Genomic DNA, 17427 nt, shown 5'->3' on the forward strand with positions numbered 1-17427 from the left:
CCAGAGACAGATTGGAATAGGCCAGAGACTCCCTCCCGAAAAGCATTTTTCCCTTTTGCCACCAATCGGTCCTGGATCTTGCTCACGAGGTAAAGAAATCCCCACCAATGCAGGAGAACTGGGCACAGGTCTTATATGCCACATGGGGACTCTGTTAGAGTTGAAAAAGACCCAAGTGCCCTTCACCCTTCTCAGCATGGTCCTGAAGGACCATGTTCAGGTTACAGTTGGCATCTACCAAGGCCTCCAGATATAGATATGAATGAACAACTGGGACACATACATCTTATATTGTCCAATCCATGCCTTAACATGCCCTCATGAGCCTCACAAAGCCATAATACTGCACTTTGGGGCACTCACCATCATATCCCATTGATGAGTAGAAGGCACTAGATACCAAGGTGTGTTAGCCAACAGCAAAATACCATTCAGAAATGCCTAAAGCAACACATTATAAATGAAGACGTCAAATAGGATGGACAACAATGGACAACCTTAATCTTCTTATGAGAGAAGTAAGTTTCAATGAGTCTATCATGTACTCTCACATGAATCTTGGGAGCTAAAATTCACAATATGGCCATGTACGCCCATAGTTTCCATCTTCCTCAGCAGTGATGTGTGAGGCACTAGGTCAAAAACCTTACAAAAATCACCAAAAGCAACGTATGTGCGTTTCCCCTGAGCTTTATGACTCTCATGATCTCAAAGTCACAATCTGCCCTACACGTTCCTCAAAAGGCAAAATCCACAGTCACTATTGTTATGTAGGCAAATATGATTTGTGCACAGTAAGGTCCCATGAACAGCAACAAGTTACACAATCAATTAATTTGTTTTTGTGTGGTGTTGGTTGAGGGATGAATGTTCTCCAGAACACTGGGATAATTCTCCGCTCTTTTTTTAAATAGTGCCAAGGAATCTTTAACAACTACCTAAAACAGCAGACAGGCCTCAATTTCATGTCTCATTTGAAAGATGGCACCTCTGACAATGCAGCACTGACTCACTATTGCACTAAAGTGTCACCCTAGATTATATCCTCAAGTCCTGGAGTGGGGCTCGAACCCATCATCTTCTGACTCTTTGCTGAGAGTGCCACCACTGAGCCAAGCTGCCGAACAGTATCCAAAGTGCAAGTCGCAACATCCCAGAAAGTCAATTTAAGTGCCATTGATATCAACAAGATTCCTCAGTAGTTTTTGATCCAGGGAAGGACCATCTCCCGAGACCAACTGGCTTTTACGTAGAATGACACAGAACTTACAGCACAGAAACAGGCCATTCGGCCCAACTGGTCCATGCCAGTGCTTATGCTCTACACGAGCCTCATCCCATCCTACTTGATCTAACTCTATCAGCATAACCTTCTTTTCTCCCTCATGTGTTTATCTAGCTTCCCCTTAAATGCATCTTTGCTATTCGCCTCAACTACTCCTTGTGGTAGCGAGTTCCACATTCTAACCACTCACTGGGTAAAGAAGTTTCTCCTGAATTCCTTATTAGATTTATTAGTGACTATCTTATATTTATGACCCATAGTTTTGGATTCCCCCACAAGCGGAAACATTTTCTCCATGTCTACCCTATCAAACCCCTTCATAATTTTAAAGACCTCTATTAGCTCTCAGCCTTCTCTTTTCTAGAGAAAAGACCCCCAGCCTGTTCAGTCTTTCATGATAGGTATAACCTCTCAGTTCTGGTATCAGCCTTGTAAATCTTTTTTGCACCTTCTCCAGTGCTTCTGTAACCTTTTTGTAATATGGAGACCAGAACTGATCACGGTACTCCAAGTGTGGTCTGACCAAGGTTCTATACAAGTTTAATATTATTTCTCCGCCTCACATAACTGTGTGAATGAACGCAAGGTGTTACGGCATTCCAAAGGGTAAAACAGCCAGGAGTGATGCGTACCTGGATGAGGGAGCGCATGTTGGCAAAGTGAGTGTCCATGGCCCCTCCGTGCGGAAAATTCTGGTTCATCCTCTTCATCAGCTGGGAGAAGCAGCTGAACGCTAGTGCCTCTGTACAAGAGCAGGAAGATAAAAGGTGAGGGGGGGGGGGGAAAGAGCAGAAGGACTGCAATGTTCACCTGTAGATTTTCCAAAGTAAAGCCTAGGGGAAAAAAAATCCACTTCTCAAAGAACAGCCTCCCCACTTTCAACCATGTGTACTTTCAGGTCAAAATCACATCATATCAGGTTACTCTTACGATAATTAAATCATTCCTAATACTTGAGCACTTTTATTACTGTAATATTAAGGTTTGTATGTCAGTCGTGCTTAAAAACAAAGCCACTCGGCCCAGGGAGATAGACTTTTCCTGTACAATCTAAAAATGTAGGGGCATTCGGTTCAGCTGGAGGGGGAGTCCAGAATAAGGGGGCATAACCTTCAAATTAGAGCTAGGCCTTTCAGGAGTGACGTCAGGAAGCACTTCTTCACACAAAGGGTAGTGGAAATCTGGAACTCTCTCCCCCAAAAAGCTGTTGAGGTCAATTGAAATGTTCAAAACTGAGATAGATAGATTCTTGTTAGGTGAGTGTATTAAGGGATATGGAACCAAGGTGGGTAAATGGAGCTAAGGTACAGATCAACCATGATTGAATGGCGGAACAGGCTCGAGGGGCTGGATGGCCTACTCCTGTTCCTTTGTTCCTAAGTGTTTAAGAGCAGAGCTGTGTCACTCACTGCCAAATGCCAGCACAATGTGCAGACGTAGATGAGTTACACTGGAATCATAGAACGGCATCAAAATTCTTTCAACATTACTTCAGAAATCCAATTTAGAATTATCAACGACAATTAAAATTGATTTAAAATAATTGTCTGTTATTTCGATCAGCCTCAAGGCCGCCAGTAAATTTATTAAATCATAGATAAATAACTTGCCATCATCCAGAACAACGAGCAAGGGAGCCAGGAGGTCACACATTCCCTGCACGTAACCAATCTCCAAATGCTGCCAGATGTAACTGCAAAAGAAACGAACAATCTATAAATAAACAGCCATCGCAGCCCATCAACACAGAGAGAAAGAAAAAAGGGGAAAAGGATGGATTCCGGGTATAGACCCTCCATCAGCAACCAAAACGTGTCCAGCAGGGGCCAAAGAGTAATGGGCAAACACATCTTTCTTCGTGGCGTCCTGCTTTCCCACATCAACTGGAAAGTGAACAGACTCTTCGTTACCTGGCTGGATGATTCTTGACTGTCAACCAGACCGCATTTCCCACCCCCCCATCTTTCCCAACCCCCTCCTCCCAATATTTTTATAACTAATAAATGAAAGTGTTCAAAGAAAATGAAAACAAAAACCCACACAATTTATTTAACACACCCCCCACCCCCCCAACCAAAACCACAATTTTTCTCCAAGGTTTGCTCGCAGGAGTGTCCTGGAGATTAATTTTCCATTTCCTGAAGGGTTGGCTACTCTAATTCTAATCCACCTTAAAAAATTTGACCACCAATCCCACGGGATGTAACTTTACCCCGTGGCGCTGTGTCGAAGGCTTTTTAAAAAACCACGATAGACAATATCTACCTGCACATGACGTTGCGCAGTTTCTCCAGGTTGGCGGGCGTGAAGTACCAGTAGTTGCGGTCACAGCGCTGAACGTCCTTTTCTATCCGGTGCAGATTGATCGTGTACATATCCAGCAGTTCTTGCTGAAAGAAAAAAAGGGGGGAAAAAAAAGCACATCGTGGTTCACCGACTGCGGCATTTAAACAGAAAAGTAAACAGACGCCAGCTCCCAGCCCCACTACGGGCAGAAATGGTGCCAAGTGCCAATGTGGCAGCACGACCCAACGGTGTATCAATGCACTGCGCCATCCAGCCGTGCGCCATCCAGTGGTGAGACGTGACGCCACACCCACAGATCACTGCAAGAAGACTTGCAGATCACGGGGAAGGTTCTTACTGGGTCATGTGGGGGGAAAGGAGGTAGAGCGAAAGCTTAGGAACATGGAAATATCGGCAGATAGGTCTCTGTGGGCGTTGTACAAACCTCTTAGTGAATTGTCAGAGTGTTAGGGGCCGAAAGTTTGCATCTAAGAACATAAGAAATAGGAGCAGGAGTAGGCCATTCGGCCCCTCGAGCCTGCTCCGCCATTCAATAAGATCATGGCTGATCTGATCCTAACCTCAAATCTAAATTCATGTCCAATTTCCTGCCCGCTCCCCGTAACCCCTAATTCCCTTTACTTCTAGGAAACTGTCTATTTCTGTTTTAAATTTATTTAATGATGTAGCTGCCTGGTTTTGGATCGGACAGTCCAGTTTTTGGACTAAAATTGTAAACATCCAGGTGTCTAGACACGATGCTCCAGCCACCATAAGTGCGGGGCAGGCTTGACAAGCTGACCTGTTACTGCCCGTCACTTTCGTATGCTCAATGTGGACACTGGGCACTTGGAATAGAAAACATTTCGTTCTCCTCCACCAGCATCCCTCACTTTGATGAGCACAAGAAGTTTTTTTTAAAAAAAGAACAAAAATGGCAGGACATTTGGTCAAGGTAAAAAAAAACAAAATTAGACAGAACTATTTGCTTTGCATCTAACCTCTGGGATTGGGCTTAAGGAGGGAAATGATAACAGAGCTCTCGCTGGCTCTCTTACTACTGCAGCGATCTGGTGTTGTCTGACCGACAGTACTCACAGCGTACGTCACTCCAGTGGAGGAGACCGGGGAAGCTGCACTCACGTTGCTCTCAGCCACACTCAGCGTTTCAAGCTGCTGACAAAAGCCTTCCATTTCCTGTCCAACAGGAACTGCTTCTTGGCGTCCCACCATGCTTTGCCCAGTCACATTCTCTTCGGTTTTAAACATAGGAAGGTCACCTTTTGAACCCTCACTGTCCAGTGGTACCTGCTCCGAAGATTCCGCCACAGGTAACACACCCTCTGATCTATCCAGTACAGGAACTGCTTCTTGTAACCCCTCCCGAACAGGAACTACTTCTTCTGATCCATCCGGCACAGCAACTACTTCTTTGGATCTATCCGGCAAAGGAACTACTTCTTCCGCTATATCTGGTACAGGAACTACATCTTTGGATCCATCCGGCAAAGGAACTACTTCTTCTGATCTAACTGGCAAAGGAACTACTTCTTCTGATCTAACTGGCAAAGGAACTACTTCTTCTGATCTAATCGGCAAAGGAACTACTTCTTCTGATCTAATTGGCAAAGGAACTACTTCTTCTGATCTAATCGGCACAGGAACTACTTCCAGTAGCCCCTCCAGGGGAGGTACTTCTTTCTGCAACTCCTCTTGTGGGGGAAGTACTTCCTCTGAGCTTTGCTGTGTTTTATTTATCCCACTTTCCCGTCTTTGTGCCAGTGGGTGGTGGCTGCACTGTGTCACCTCCTCTGTGCTGAAGCTGCGCTCGGAGTAGCCAGACGTTGTAGAGAAATTGCGAGAGGATGGATGTCCAGAGTCCGGGGAGCAGATGCCATTAGGCACAGTTCCGTTTGGAATGGGCGCTGCCTGTTTATCACCGTCAGTCCTCACTTCTTTCTCCATTTGTTCGCCCTCGACCTCTTCCACAGACTCAAACACCTGAGAGCACAAAAGAGCCAATAAACTTTACACCGCAAGAAGGGCAGCGTTACAATTTTCAGCGGTCATGGCTAGCACTAGCAGAACTAGAGCGTCTCATCCATTCACAATGAGACTCAGTCAACCATGGAGTCTCCTCTTTCCTGGTTTAAAAATGTGACCTATTTTCATGCATCTCACTTTAAAAAAAAATAAACACAGCCCCTTGTGTTTAAATGGGTTTGTGAGCACTCTTGCTCTTTTCGATCCTAAATCTCACTCATATCGTCTCCCCAATGCTAATGACTCTACCATGGCTAGTTCTGCAGACTATTCTTGTTTTTTCTGTTCTTCCCTGTATCCAGTTTGTTTTTTGACGTTTAAGCTTTTACTATCTAAGCAAACTTTTCTTGTATGTATTCTGCACCGGGCAGGGAAGTGAAGGAAGAAAAAGGGTCATATCATTTTTCAAAAAAAAATCTATTTAATTTTGTTTCTAATCACTTTCTCTACGGAGGGTGCTGACTCTCTGCTGAGTTATTTATCCACAGGCACCACTTGGCCTCCAGTACCTCACTCAAGTGAGCCTAGACACTCTGGGGCTAATTTTAACATAATGAGCCCAGGGGGCATCTGATTGGTATGGGTCAGCTGCCCATTTTACACTCCACCCGATTTTACTTTCCACTGAAGTTAGTGAAAATAACTTGCTTTTATACAGCGCTAATCACAAACTAAGGTCGTCCCAATTCGCTTTACAGCCAATTAAGTACTTTTGAAGTGTAGTCACTGTTGTAATGTAGGAAACGTGGCAGCCAATTTGCACACAGCAAGATCCCACAAACAGCCGTGTGATAATGACCAGATAATCTGTTTTTAGGTGTTGGTTGAGGGATAAATATTGGCCAGGACACCGGGGAGAATTCCCCTGCTTTTCTTCAAAAATAGTGCCATGGGATCTTTTACTTCCATCTGAGAGGGCCGGCAGGGCCTCAGTTTAACGTCTCATCCGATAAACGGCACCTCTGACAGCGCGGGACACCCTTAGTATTGTACTGGAGTGTCAGCCCAGATTATGCGGTTAAATCTGGAGTGGGACTTGACCCCACAACCTTCTACCTCAGAAGCGAGAGTGCTACCCACTGAGCCACGGTGAGTATAATCGGGCGGGGGGTAAAACGGGCGGCCGATCTGATCCCGTTAGTTTTCCACCGGGTGGGTTGGGTTAAAATAACCCCATGTATCGGCAGAGACCCAGGGCATCAAAGCCAAGCCTGATCCTCCCTTCACCCAACATCCACACACATGTACTTTCCAGGAGGAAGAACTGGAGAGCAATCAAGAACAAAAAGCTTGGCAAGTTTATTCCCCTTTCTAGTCCAGGGGCTTTGAAGCCAATGTTATTGCCCCAGACACCATCTTGTCTGAGATCAATGAGTTCAGCATAGACCCAAAGTTTTTCTTTACATTGCTATTTTGTTCAGTATTCTCCCAGAACCTTTATTCCTCATTCCCAATTTTCCCATTTTATCCCCACACACCAGTTAAAATTTGCCGGCTGAAGTGAAACTAATGATTTACCCAGGAGACATCATCAAATCCTGGGTCAAGTCACCAATCAGCCATGTTTAAGCTTTTAACATGACTTGGCTACATATCAGTGTCAAAGTATTTTTTCTTAACTTGAGGTGCAGCATTGGTCAATTCCCTGATACGTCAACATACGCTGGAAAGGAACTGAATAAATATCTAATTGCGAACAGGATTAGAGGTTGTAAAGCATAGACTAAGGCCATCAAATACTTGACAGGATGTAACGTTCTTCTACGGCAGGGGTTAAAAATGTCTGCGGAGGGAAACAGGCTAAGGTTGACTAGAGAAGAAGCGAGGATGGGAGGCCATTCTGAATTCTGCCATTGAGCTGTGGGGGGGTGGGGGGGTGGAATCAGGAAGTATTCGCGCTGAACTTTTCCTCTGGAGTTTAACGGGGTGACCAGGCTTGATGGGGCGAGTAGCCTTTTCTTCTTCCACTCTTTCTTATCTCCTGAGGTTTCAACAGAAGGGAAAACAGGTTGCTCAAAGTATCCAGAAAGGGGTGGAGAAGCACGGTGGACTCACCAGTCTCAGCCGGTCAGAATTTGGATCATTTCACAGGCTCTGATACTGCCGTCACAGGGACTTAATTAACAATGTATTTTCCCCTGGTGTCAACACCATGGTATTTGCAGAGAGCCCGACAAGCACCATGACACATGGAGAGCTATTGTGATTTAAGCCAACGCATAAGATGAAATTGAGTGTCTAATCCTGGACAATGAAATCGTCAAACACGGTAACATCTGTGACTATATCTGATGACATCATGTAAACAGCCCTCTAAACCAGTATCTTAAGTGAACACAAATATTGCTGGCTTTTATTAACAATTTACCGAATGTAAATAGTTACATTTAATTATGAACTGAGATGGCTCAATTCAATGCATTTAAATCATCCATCGTTGCCATTGGAACAGAACATTTTGCCTGCCTGAGATGGTTAACAGAATTTGAACATAAATATAACTTTTGCCCCGTACATTTTTTGATTTGACTCCTCCTCCCCAGGCCCCCCCACCCATCAGTTTTCTCTCCTCCTCTGCTGAAAATGCAGATTCATTTTGGGATTCAGTTCCAGTCCCCCCATCCTTCCCTTCCCTGTACCCCACCCAAGTGACCATTCTTTATATGTGAGCCTGGACAGCAAGGCCTCAATTTTAAAAAAGGAGGGTTGGAATGGCGCGAGCGAGCCCCGATTGTGGGCGGCGCAGCCGGAGAGTCCGAGGACGTGGATCTTTAACGGCGGGACCTCATTTACATTAATGTTCCCAGAGTCCAGCCCGACAAGCGGACCCTACTTGTCTGGCGGGCGGGAGCTGGAATTTGACGGCAGGAGGCCGCAGCCAGGGACCGGTAGTTACGGTTCCCCGGCAGTCAGTGGGTGGAAGGTTCTGGAGGCGATCGTGGATCGGGAGGGATTCCACCCCAAATCGGGGGGAGGCCCAGGGACTCTCCTTGCGGGGTCTGGGGGGGGGTGGTGCAGGAGCACTCCTGCTCCTCCTGGCCCACTGGGAGTTCTGAGAAAAGTAATTTTTTAAAAACTTACATCGGCCTCTTCTTCGACGGGAAGGAAGCGACCTCAGGGCCGGTAAGTGGACTCGGCCTAATTTTAACCCTTTCCCACGCACCATTCTCGCTGGGTGAAGGGGAGGTTAAAACCCAGGCCCAAGTGTCAGAAGGCTATTCAACCAAGTCCAAGTTCTGTCATCCAACATGCACTTTCCAAAGGGTCTCACTGAATAGCAACGAGTAATGGGAATATTGGGAACACTCCCCCCACCAAACCTAGAGGCAGTGAGGGCAATTGTTGTGCCTCTATTGACATCCTGGCTGATGGAAGCTAGTTAACTCAGCATAGACCAGGGATCAAACCTGGAACTTTCTATCTCTGAATCACTTGGTACATTTATCAACAAACATCTGAGCATGTCCTGGCAGAATGAAGTCCTTTAGCTAGAAGTTCTTGGCCTAGAAAATCGGCCTGTTTTTCGGGTGCGACTCGGACTACCAAGGCCCCAATATGGCGGGGAGGAAGCATCTGCACATTTCCGGCCAGAAACGCAGCCCCCCACCATACTAGGTCAGGACAAACAAGAGGTGTCCTTTACCCATGCCGAAAGCAGGCATTGGGCCCGTGCATAGGTGCAAATAAATGGACTAACGCATATTTGAGGTCCCCTCTCCAAGATTGATTTGTCCTGCGGCAGCTGCACTCAGGGAAACCAGCCCTAGGGATCGCCTGCAACAAAGGAGGTTAGTAACTTACCTGAATGTAAGCACTCCCGCTCCTCCCGACCCCACATTTAACCCCCCTCCTGATCGCTGCCGCTCCTGACCTCCAATCGGCTGCCCCACGGCGTCCTCACCTGACCCCTAGGCCTCCTCCGCCGATGTCCGATTCTGGAAACCCCGGCCCCGACCTCCGACAACACTTACCTGAGGGCAGCAGCAGGCCAAAATTGGAGTCCTCTGCACGCTTCGCCTGGAGCATTGAAATGTGGCCAGAGGCCCAATATCAGGGGAGCCTCAGGCCTCACCATTCAGGCACAGGTGTGGCGGTGGGCACGAACTATGCTCCCCCCACCCCCGCCACGTGCCCAAAATGGTCGGGACCAATTTCTAGATCCTTGTCTATTCCATACAATACTAACCTTTTTAACAACCCAAACTCTACTCTGTTCATCACATAAGTGAATCCCAGGCACAACCACTTGAAGTGTGTCCTAACTCTGTGATTAAGGGTCACCAGTGCTTTGCCCCTGTGTGCGCACTGCCGGAGTCACATCACCATTGGGGAACAAGAGATCACATTTCCAAATTTACAGTTCTTCACACTGAAATTTGAAGAAGGTCTAAGGCATTGGTGTGCAATTTTGTTATAGACTCCATGAAATTGTGAATGAATCCACGGGAAAAGAAAAACGAGCCCAGGTCACACCAATTGGTGGGACGCGATAGTTCAGGCGGGATCTCCATGGAGACCGTCCATGCTTCTTGGTTGGTCAATCGTAAGTCATGCATTACGGGAAGTCAGCCATCCGTTGCTTCCCCACCTCGGGGCCTGATCACTTTCCTTTCACTCCTTCCGTCCCATCAAAATCGAGCAGGAAAATAATTCACAAGCGGAGGGCAGAACAAATTCAAATCCGACCACATACGGCTTTTTTTGGCCCCAATACCCAGAATGGCCTCTGTGTGCTCAGTAAATATATTGCACATGAGCCAGCATTTTTAGTGACAAGAGCTTATTAGTCTTTAGTGGGAAGGCCACACATTCTTCACCTCTACAAGTCGATTCTGCAGTCTATTGCTTTGGTTGTCTCTGTATCACCAATGCCTGTGGTTGGATTCCCCAAGACTAATTTAAAAAAAAAAGAAATATGGTAGTTTGACTTCCAGCTGCTTTAAAAATTTGATCGAAAATCCAATCGCTGGTTGAATCTAGTAATGAGCGCCCTTCATTTCCTTTTATTTGTGGTCTCACACTTAACTAAGATACACACATGGACCTCACAATGGCAGCTTATCAGTGTCCACGTATTTACCTGAAAAATCGAGTGAGGCAGGAAAGCTGGGATCTAAGACATGAAAGGATAGTTTAAACAGTCAGAGCTCACACAGTTCATGTATACTTGAAACCAAAACAGTATATTCAGAAACAAAACCAGACTGCGGGTTTGAAAGCCTCTCGTAAAGTCACACAGCACAGCAGCACAGTACAGAATACCAAAGCTGTAATTTGCTCCTTACTTGCCAAACGTACTTAGTTGGGAGAATCTCTTTTCCCTTTGGTCCGTTTCGCCCGTCCACTATTCTGCCTTTCACTCCCGATGGTGACCTGCTCCAGTACCTCAACACAAGAGGCCACTTCTCAATGGGGCCTCCAGGCCAGCGAAGATTAGCAACCATGGAGGTATCACACCCAAGCCCAACTTTTTCCTCGACCATCGTCCACACACAAAGACTTTCCAGCAAAGGAGGTGGGGGGGGGGGTCAGGCTGGTCACTGGATGGCCCGTCAGGATCAGGAACTCATGGGTGCTGATGCCTGTACGCTGCCCCAGTTGAGTCAGCACAGACCATGGATTGAAGCTTGTCTGTATGACCCATTTGGTACATTTATCCACCGAGACACATTAAGAAGCCCTCGTCCACTTTTATCTAACATGATAACTTGTAACTGAGTGAAACCTAGCCATAAAAAAATGTTTTCCCTAAGTATGCCAATCTGTATTGTGACGATTCTACAGTGAATTCCAAACAGCACAAGACAGTAAGAACTGGAATATCTACTGCTGGAAGGTTTCCATCTCAATCCCCTCAGCATGAAAGGCCTTTAAACACCGTCAGGAGGTGCTGGCATTGTTCATGAAACCCGTCAACCCACCGACATGGAGAAGGAAGGATACTCAGCCCAACTCAGCTCGTCTATTTGGAAAATCTTCCAGTGGGCCCCCCAATTCCCCCCCAACCACCACAGTATCCAATGACCCCAGGGTATCTGCCTCCTACCTGGAGCCATCTAGGCCCTAAGCTCTGGAATTCTCCCTCAAACTACTTTGCTTCTTCACCTCTCTCTCCTCCTTTAAACACTCTGCTTAAAACCTACCACTTTGACCAAGCATTTGGTCACCTGTCCGAATATCTCCTTCTTTGGTTCGGTGTCAATTTTTGTCTGATTATGCACCTGTGAGGTGCCTTGGGACGTTTTAATTACGTTAAAGGCGCTACATAAATGCAAGTCCATTCCATGAGTTAATCCTCTCTATGTGTAACATCAGTCCTAAATTGGCCTTTCACTAGTTTGTGTTTGTACTCCCTTGTCCAATTATCACTGTTCACCTTGTAGTCGTGCACTGGATTTACCTTTGTATTCTGGTCCTACCTCATTATTCAGTCCTCTGATGCTATGAGACTCCCTTGGACTGATAGTTGCTCACTTTGGTTTAAATATATGGCCTTTTTTATTATTTAACGCAGTTCCATTTGTTTAAATGGGCTCGGAATCAATCTTTTGATCAAAAATCTCACTCCTAACAGTTCTCTCAATGTTGATAGTTCCGGTTATGGCTAAAAACAATCTGAAAGCAGTTTAACTGGGAGAAGTGCTTGCTACTGTGAACCGGACCAGTTTGGCAAGTACGTAGCAGGTTACAGTAACTAACATACACCACTGTGTTAATAAGCCAACAGCAATGCAACAACCAGCAAGAAGCAAAAGTCACACTCACAGATAAGCCACTGCATGAGACCCTCTTGCTAAAGTTCCAGCTTTTTACCACTTAATTATCGTACAGTTTTATCCCCTTTCTCTGCCTTCTAAGCACAACTGTCCTCCACATAGGTGGGACCACAGTATGGTTTAAATTACAGAACTTTTTTTTTGTGTAGTTCTGTTCTGCTGCCCCAAAAACCAACACCATGAGTCCGCTGTGGATAGGGTTTCAAACCCAAGGAAGAGTCAGCCCGTTAGGTGACTGTGCCAGAGCAATGAGAAATATTGGGAGGTTTGCTCATCGTTAAAGAGTCCTGGGCCACATTGAGATATTTCTTCCCTGCTGTGCTCCCACCTCCCCCCGTGATTCCCGGGTACCGTCTGCATTACAAAAGTGAAGCATGGAGAAATCTCTCCGCATCAGGCAGTTGCATCTCTTCTGGTGTGTGACTTTTTAATGGATACATCACCAACTACACATCATCTCTGCTGAAGTGACAAAAAACAGTCTGAGCTTAGTTCAACAGAGGACAGATAGGTCGTAAGTGAGGAAAGATCCTTCACTACAGTGAAAGAACAGCTCACAAGCTTCACAAGTGCTCTCCAGTTAAAGTTCTTCCTACCAGCAAGCAAAGGACCACCGGATGATGTATGGTCACAGTCAGAATTTATTTTGAAGTTGTGTTACACTCATTCCCCCACTATTTCCTCCTACTCCTAGTTTTCTCCTTTTACTGGTCCCTGGCAGCCCATTGCATCTCCTGCACCTGACCCCTGTCTGATCCCTCCCGCGATACTCTTGTCCCTCTAAAAGGAGATGAACGGCAGCAGCTTGTCAAGAACTCCCCGCCCAATTCTTGCCCTCCCTTTAGGGGAGGTAAGTTCCCCATAGCAGCGTGGCTCTGATTGGGAACTTGAGCCTGACTCAGGATGGAGGAATCTATGCTGCTCTGTGGTGTTGGCGGTCTGATTTCTTATGCCACCTAGGACAGATTTTCAGAGGAGCCTGCTTTAAACTTCACCCCACACTTATCACTGAAACCCTTATCTACACGTGTCACCTTCAGACTCAATTTCTCCAATGTCCCCTCTTGCCGCCTTCCCTCCCTCCATAAATTCCAACTTATTCAAACCTCAGTTATCCGTACCCTGTCCTGCATCAAGTCCTGCTCGCCCGTCACCCCCGTCCTTGCTGACCTACTCTGGTCTCTTGGCTCCCAAAGTATTAAATTTAAATTTCTCGTCTTTATCTTCAAATCGCTCCACGGCCTCTCCCTACAATATCCTCCTTACATCCCGTCCCGCATCCTTCGGTCCTCTGACTCTAGCCTGTTGTGCATCCCCTCCACCCTCAGCCACCCTGAGGCCCCCCCGCCTAAATTCCTCCGCACTTCTCTCTCCACCTTTAAAAAACGTTCTTCAAACCCATTTGCCAACCAAATTTTGGTTACCTCAGGTTGTTACAAATGCTACAGAAACGTCTGTCTTTCTTTTTTCCTCTCCTCACTCTTCCACCATGGCTCAGCATTTGCTCCCTTTTTATATTTTCTTTTTTTAAAAAAAAAATCTTTCTCCCCCTACATTTTCTGAGACATTTTCTATATTAAAGATGATGTACAAATACAAGTAGTCATGCTGTAGAAACACCAGGCATGGCCGGACCGTTCAAACCATCGCACGTAGGAGCGGTGTTTTGTCACTGTCGAAACAAATGATTGATTACTCATCTCGAAAGCCAGAAGGGACACGATTTAATCCACATCAAGATTGCTACTTTGTCTGTTCCTCCGGTTTTCACCGCTGTTTACTTCAGCTCAGCAACAAAGAAGAACATGAACGACAACGGAAGGACGGACACAGGCTTCATGGGGACTGGCTGGAGAACAAACCGGGAAGGCCAGAGAAACGGTGGGATTTACCTGCGTGCTCGTGCTGGAGTCACTCTGCAGACGCAAATGGTTCTGTCCGTCTGAGCCGCAACTCTGGGAAGACTGGAACACGAGAGTAGAGTCACTTAGAGAGGTGAAGGGAAGAGAAATTGAGCAATTAAACATTAAAACTAGAGTCTTTGCAGATTTCTTGCCATTGAAATAACATTGAGCAACTTTGGGTTTTTTTTGGGTAAGTAATCTCAAATTGTTTCCAGCAGCCTCTGTCCTATGCAAGGCGTGAATGTCTGGGTATGTGGGTGTTTGTGGAAGGGGAGGTAGGCGGGTGGAGGGGAAAAAGAAAGATAAATTAAAGGACATGTAACAACATCTGCACCTTTCCACCATTTCAGATCTTGCCATCCAACTCAATACCCCTTCTGAACAGCACCTCCTACTATACTAATGTGACCTTTCAACTTCTCAAACTACTGGCCACCACAGTGAAACCACCATTTGGAGGTATTTTAGGGTATGGAACTGGGCCATTGGCAATTAAATGAGACCATCTAGGGTCATCCCACCTAGATGGAGAGAGGGCAGGATTTCATCTTGTCAGGCTGGACTGAATTTTAAGCCAGCTCTCCGAGGTGGAAAGACATTGTGCTAACCCACTGCGCCACCTAGTTTTTCTCTCCACTTCTATTCAATTTAAACCTAAAAAGGTGACATCTTGTGCGGAAAAGGTTACATAATTATTGGTTTAATTTTGCCAGTTGTGAAATGTTTCTGTAACAAATAACTTTTTCTTGGAAGATGAAAAGCAGCCAGAGGCCAAACATTAAGTGGCCAGTTTAGCCATCCAGACGACTCAGAGGTGAAGGGGCATAGAGACCAGGAAGGTCCCACATTCGACCTTGATTCTGACTTAGTTGATGGGCTGCAGCAGGTGGGCTACGGTCAGCCACAGAGCTTCTGGTTTCGGGAGGGGGAGCATCAGCTGGGACCGTCGCTCCCGAATACGATACAGCAACCGATACTGGAAGTGCGAGCATGTAGATGCCAAGTGGGGTCATGTTGTGCACAGAATGCCAGCCTGCATTCACTGCCCAGATACGCATATAAATAATGGGCGTTTGGATAAGATGCTGGAGGGAGACCACTGCCCAATGAAGGAATCAATGCCTTCAGGAGAGGGGAGAAAATTGAAGGAGAAAAGTTAAAACAAAGTAAAAAAAAAACCCAAGAAACTTTCACAATATGGTTATTTCACAACCTTCAACTTTATTTATTAAATCTACAAACTGCAGCAGCCTCTTTATATTCAATTGTAAGTCAGCAAATATATTCTAATTCCTCACTTTGAATGCCAGGTTTCTCAGCTCAGTGCTGGGAAAGCCATGTAGATTAGGCAGTGGGTGCGGAGACAGGAGGCAGAGAGCGTTATCCCCGGAGAAATCTTTCTGCTGACGGTGGTGGGGATGGGGATTTGGAGTCAGGTGGAAGGGTGAGGGTGGGTTTGAGGGAAGATGGGGGAAGGAGAGGCCAATTGCGGGGCGGGTGGCACAGGAGTTTCGGGGGGAAAGGTGGAAGGGGCAAAAGAGGAAGGGCTGAAGAAGGGGATTGGAGAAGATGAGAAGGAAGAAAGGAAGGATGCACAGGCAGACGGAGGGGAAGAGAAGGGCAAAGTGTCAGAGCTACATTGAAATTACAACACAGAAACAGGCTGTTTGGCCCAACCTGTCCATGTTGGTGTTTACCTTCCACGTGAGCAGTATTCCTAATCTCATGGTCCCCATCTTGTTCCCATATCCCTTTATTCCCCTTTCCTATCTAACCTATTCTTAAATGTTGACATGGTCTCTGCTTCAATCAGGCAATGACCATCTCCAACAAGAGAGAGTCTAATCACCTCCCCTTGACATTCAACGACATTACCATTGCCGAATCCCCCACCACCAACATCCTGGGGGTCACCACTGACCGGAAACTTAACTGGACCAGCCACATAAATACTGTGGCTACAAGAGCAGGTCAGAGGCTAGGTGTTCTGCGGCGAGTGACTCACCTCCTGACTCCCCAAAGCCTTTCCACCATCTACAAGGCACAAGTCAGGAGTGTGATGGAATACTCTCCACTTGCCTGGATGAGTGCAGCTCCAACAACACTCAAGAAGCTCGACACCATCCAGGACAAAACAACCCACTTGATTGGTACCCCATCCACCACCCTAAACATTCACTCCCTTCACCACCGGCGCACCATGGCTGCAGTGTGTACCATGTACTGGATGCACTGCAGCAACTTGCCAAGGCTTCTTCGACAGCACCTCCCAAATCCGCGACCTCTACCACCTAGAAGGACAAGGGCAGCAAGCACATGGGAACAACACCACCTGCACGTTCCCCTCCAAGTCACACACCATCCCGACTTGGAAATATATCGCCGTTCCTTCATCGTCACTGGGTCAAAATCCTGGAACTCCCTACCTAACAGCACTGTGGGAGAACCTTCACCACACGGACTGCAGCGGTTCAAGAAAGCGGCTCACCACCACCTGCTCAAGGGCAATTAGGGATGGGCAATAAATGTTGGCCTCGCCAGCGACGCCCACATCCCATGAACGAATAAAAAAAATCACTAACTCTGGTAGTGCATTCCACAGCCTCACAACCTTCAGTGTAATAAAGTTTCTCCTGCTCTCTGTCCTGAGGCTTACATTTAATCTTATATTTATGGCTCCTCGTTACAGGCCACTCAATCACTAGAGACAGTCTGTTTCTATCTACTCTGTTCCATCCCATCATAATTTAAACATCTCTATCAAATCACCTTTAATCTTCTAATGAAATTTCTTTCTCAAGTCTTTCTGTATTTGAATTTCCTCGTACCAGAACGTACCAAACTGGGAAACTGGCACTTTAGTTCATCGTGCTTAGAATGTATTTGCTGTGGGGGAAGGGTCGCTGGTTGCTGGGGAGGGCGTTACTGCTTCGAGAAGCTTTGGCAATAGGTGTTATGGGAACGATGGCGGCAACGTCAGGTTGGGAGGGAAGCATGAGGAGGAAGACGACAGGAATTTAGGAGACCAGCAACCCTCTGGTCACCAGGTGGCCATTCTTCCCAAGCAAGTTGGATAGCGAGTCTTGGCAGGCTGTTTGACAAACAAGGGCATCTCAGCCAAGCCCAAATGTGT

At 46.5% G+C, this 17427-nt stretch overlaps 1 protein-coding gene across 1 annotated transcript in view; it reads right to left on the reverse strand.

Annotated features, from left to right (window-relative positions):
* sgsm1a (small G protein signaling modulator 1a) overlaps positions 1 to 17427 on the reverse strand; it is a 104139-nt gene that overhangs the window by 4607 nt on the left and 82105 nt on the right. Inside the window, exons 18-22 of the mRNA XM_068006063.1 lie at positions 14283 to 14354; positions 4670 to 5572; positions 3551 to 3675; positions 2896 to 2978; positions 1918 to 2027 (exon numbers count right to left, since the gene is read on the reverse strand). Of these exons, the coding sequence (XP_067862164.1) occupies positions 1918 to 2027; positions 2896 to 2978; positions 3551 to 3675; positions 4670 to 5572; positions 14283 to 14354 (1293 nt within the window). The remainder of the gene's footprint in view (positions 1 to 1917; positions 2028 to 2895; positions 2979 to 3550; positions 3676 to 4669; positions 5573 to 14282; positions 14355 to 17427) is intronic.

This window comes from Heptranchias perlo, chromosome 25 (assembly GCF_035084215.1).
Source record: "Heptranchias perlo isolate sHepPer1 chromosome 25, sHepPer1.hap1, whole genome shotgun sequence".
NCBI lineage: Eukaryota > Metazoa > Chordata > Chondrichthyes > Hexanchiformes > Hexanchidae > Heptranchias > Heptranchias perlo.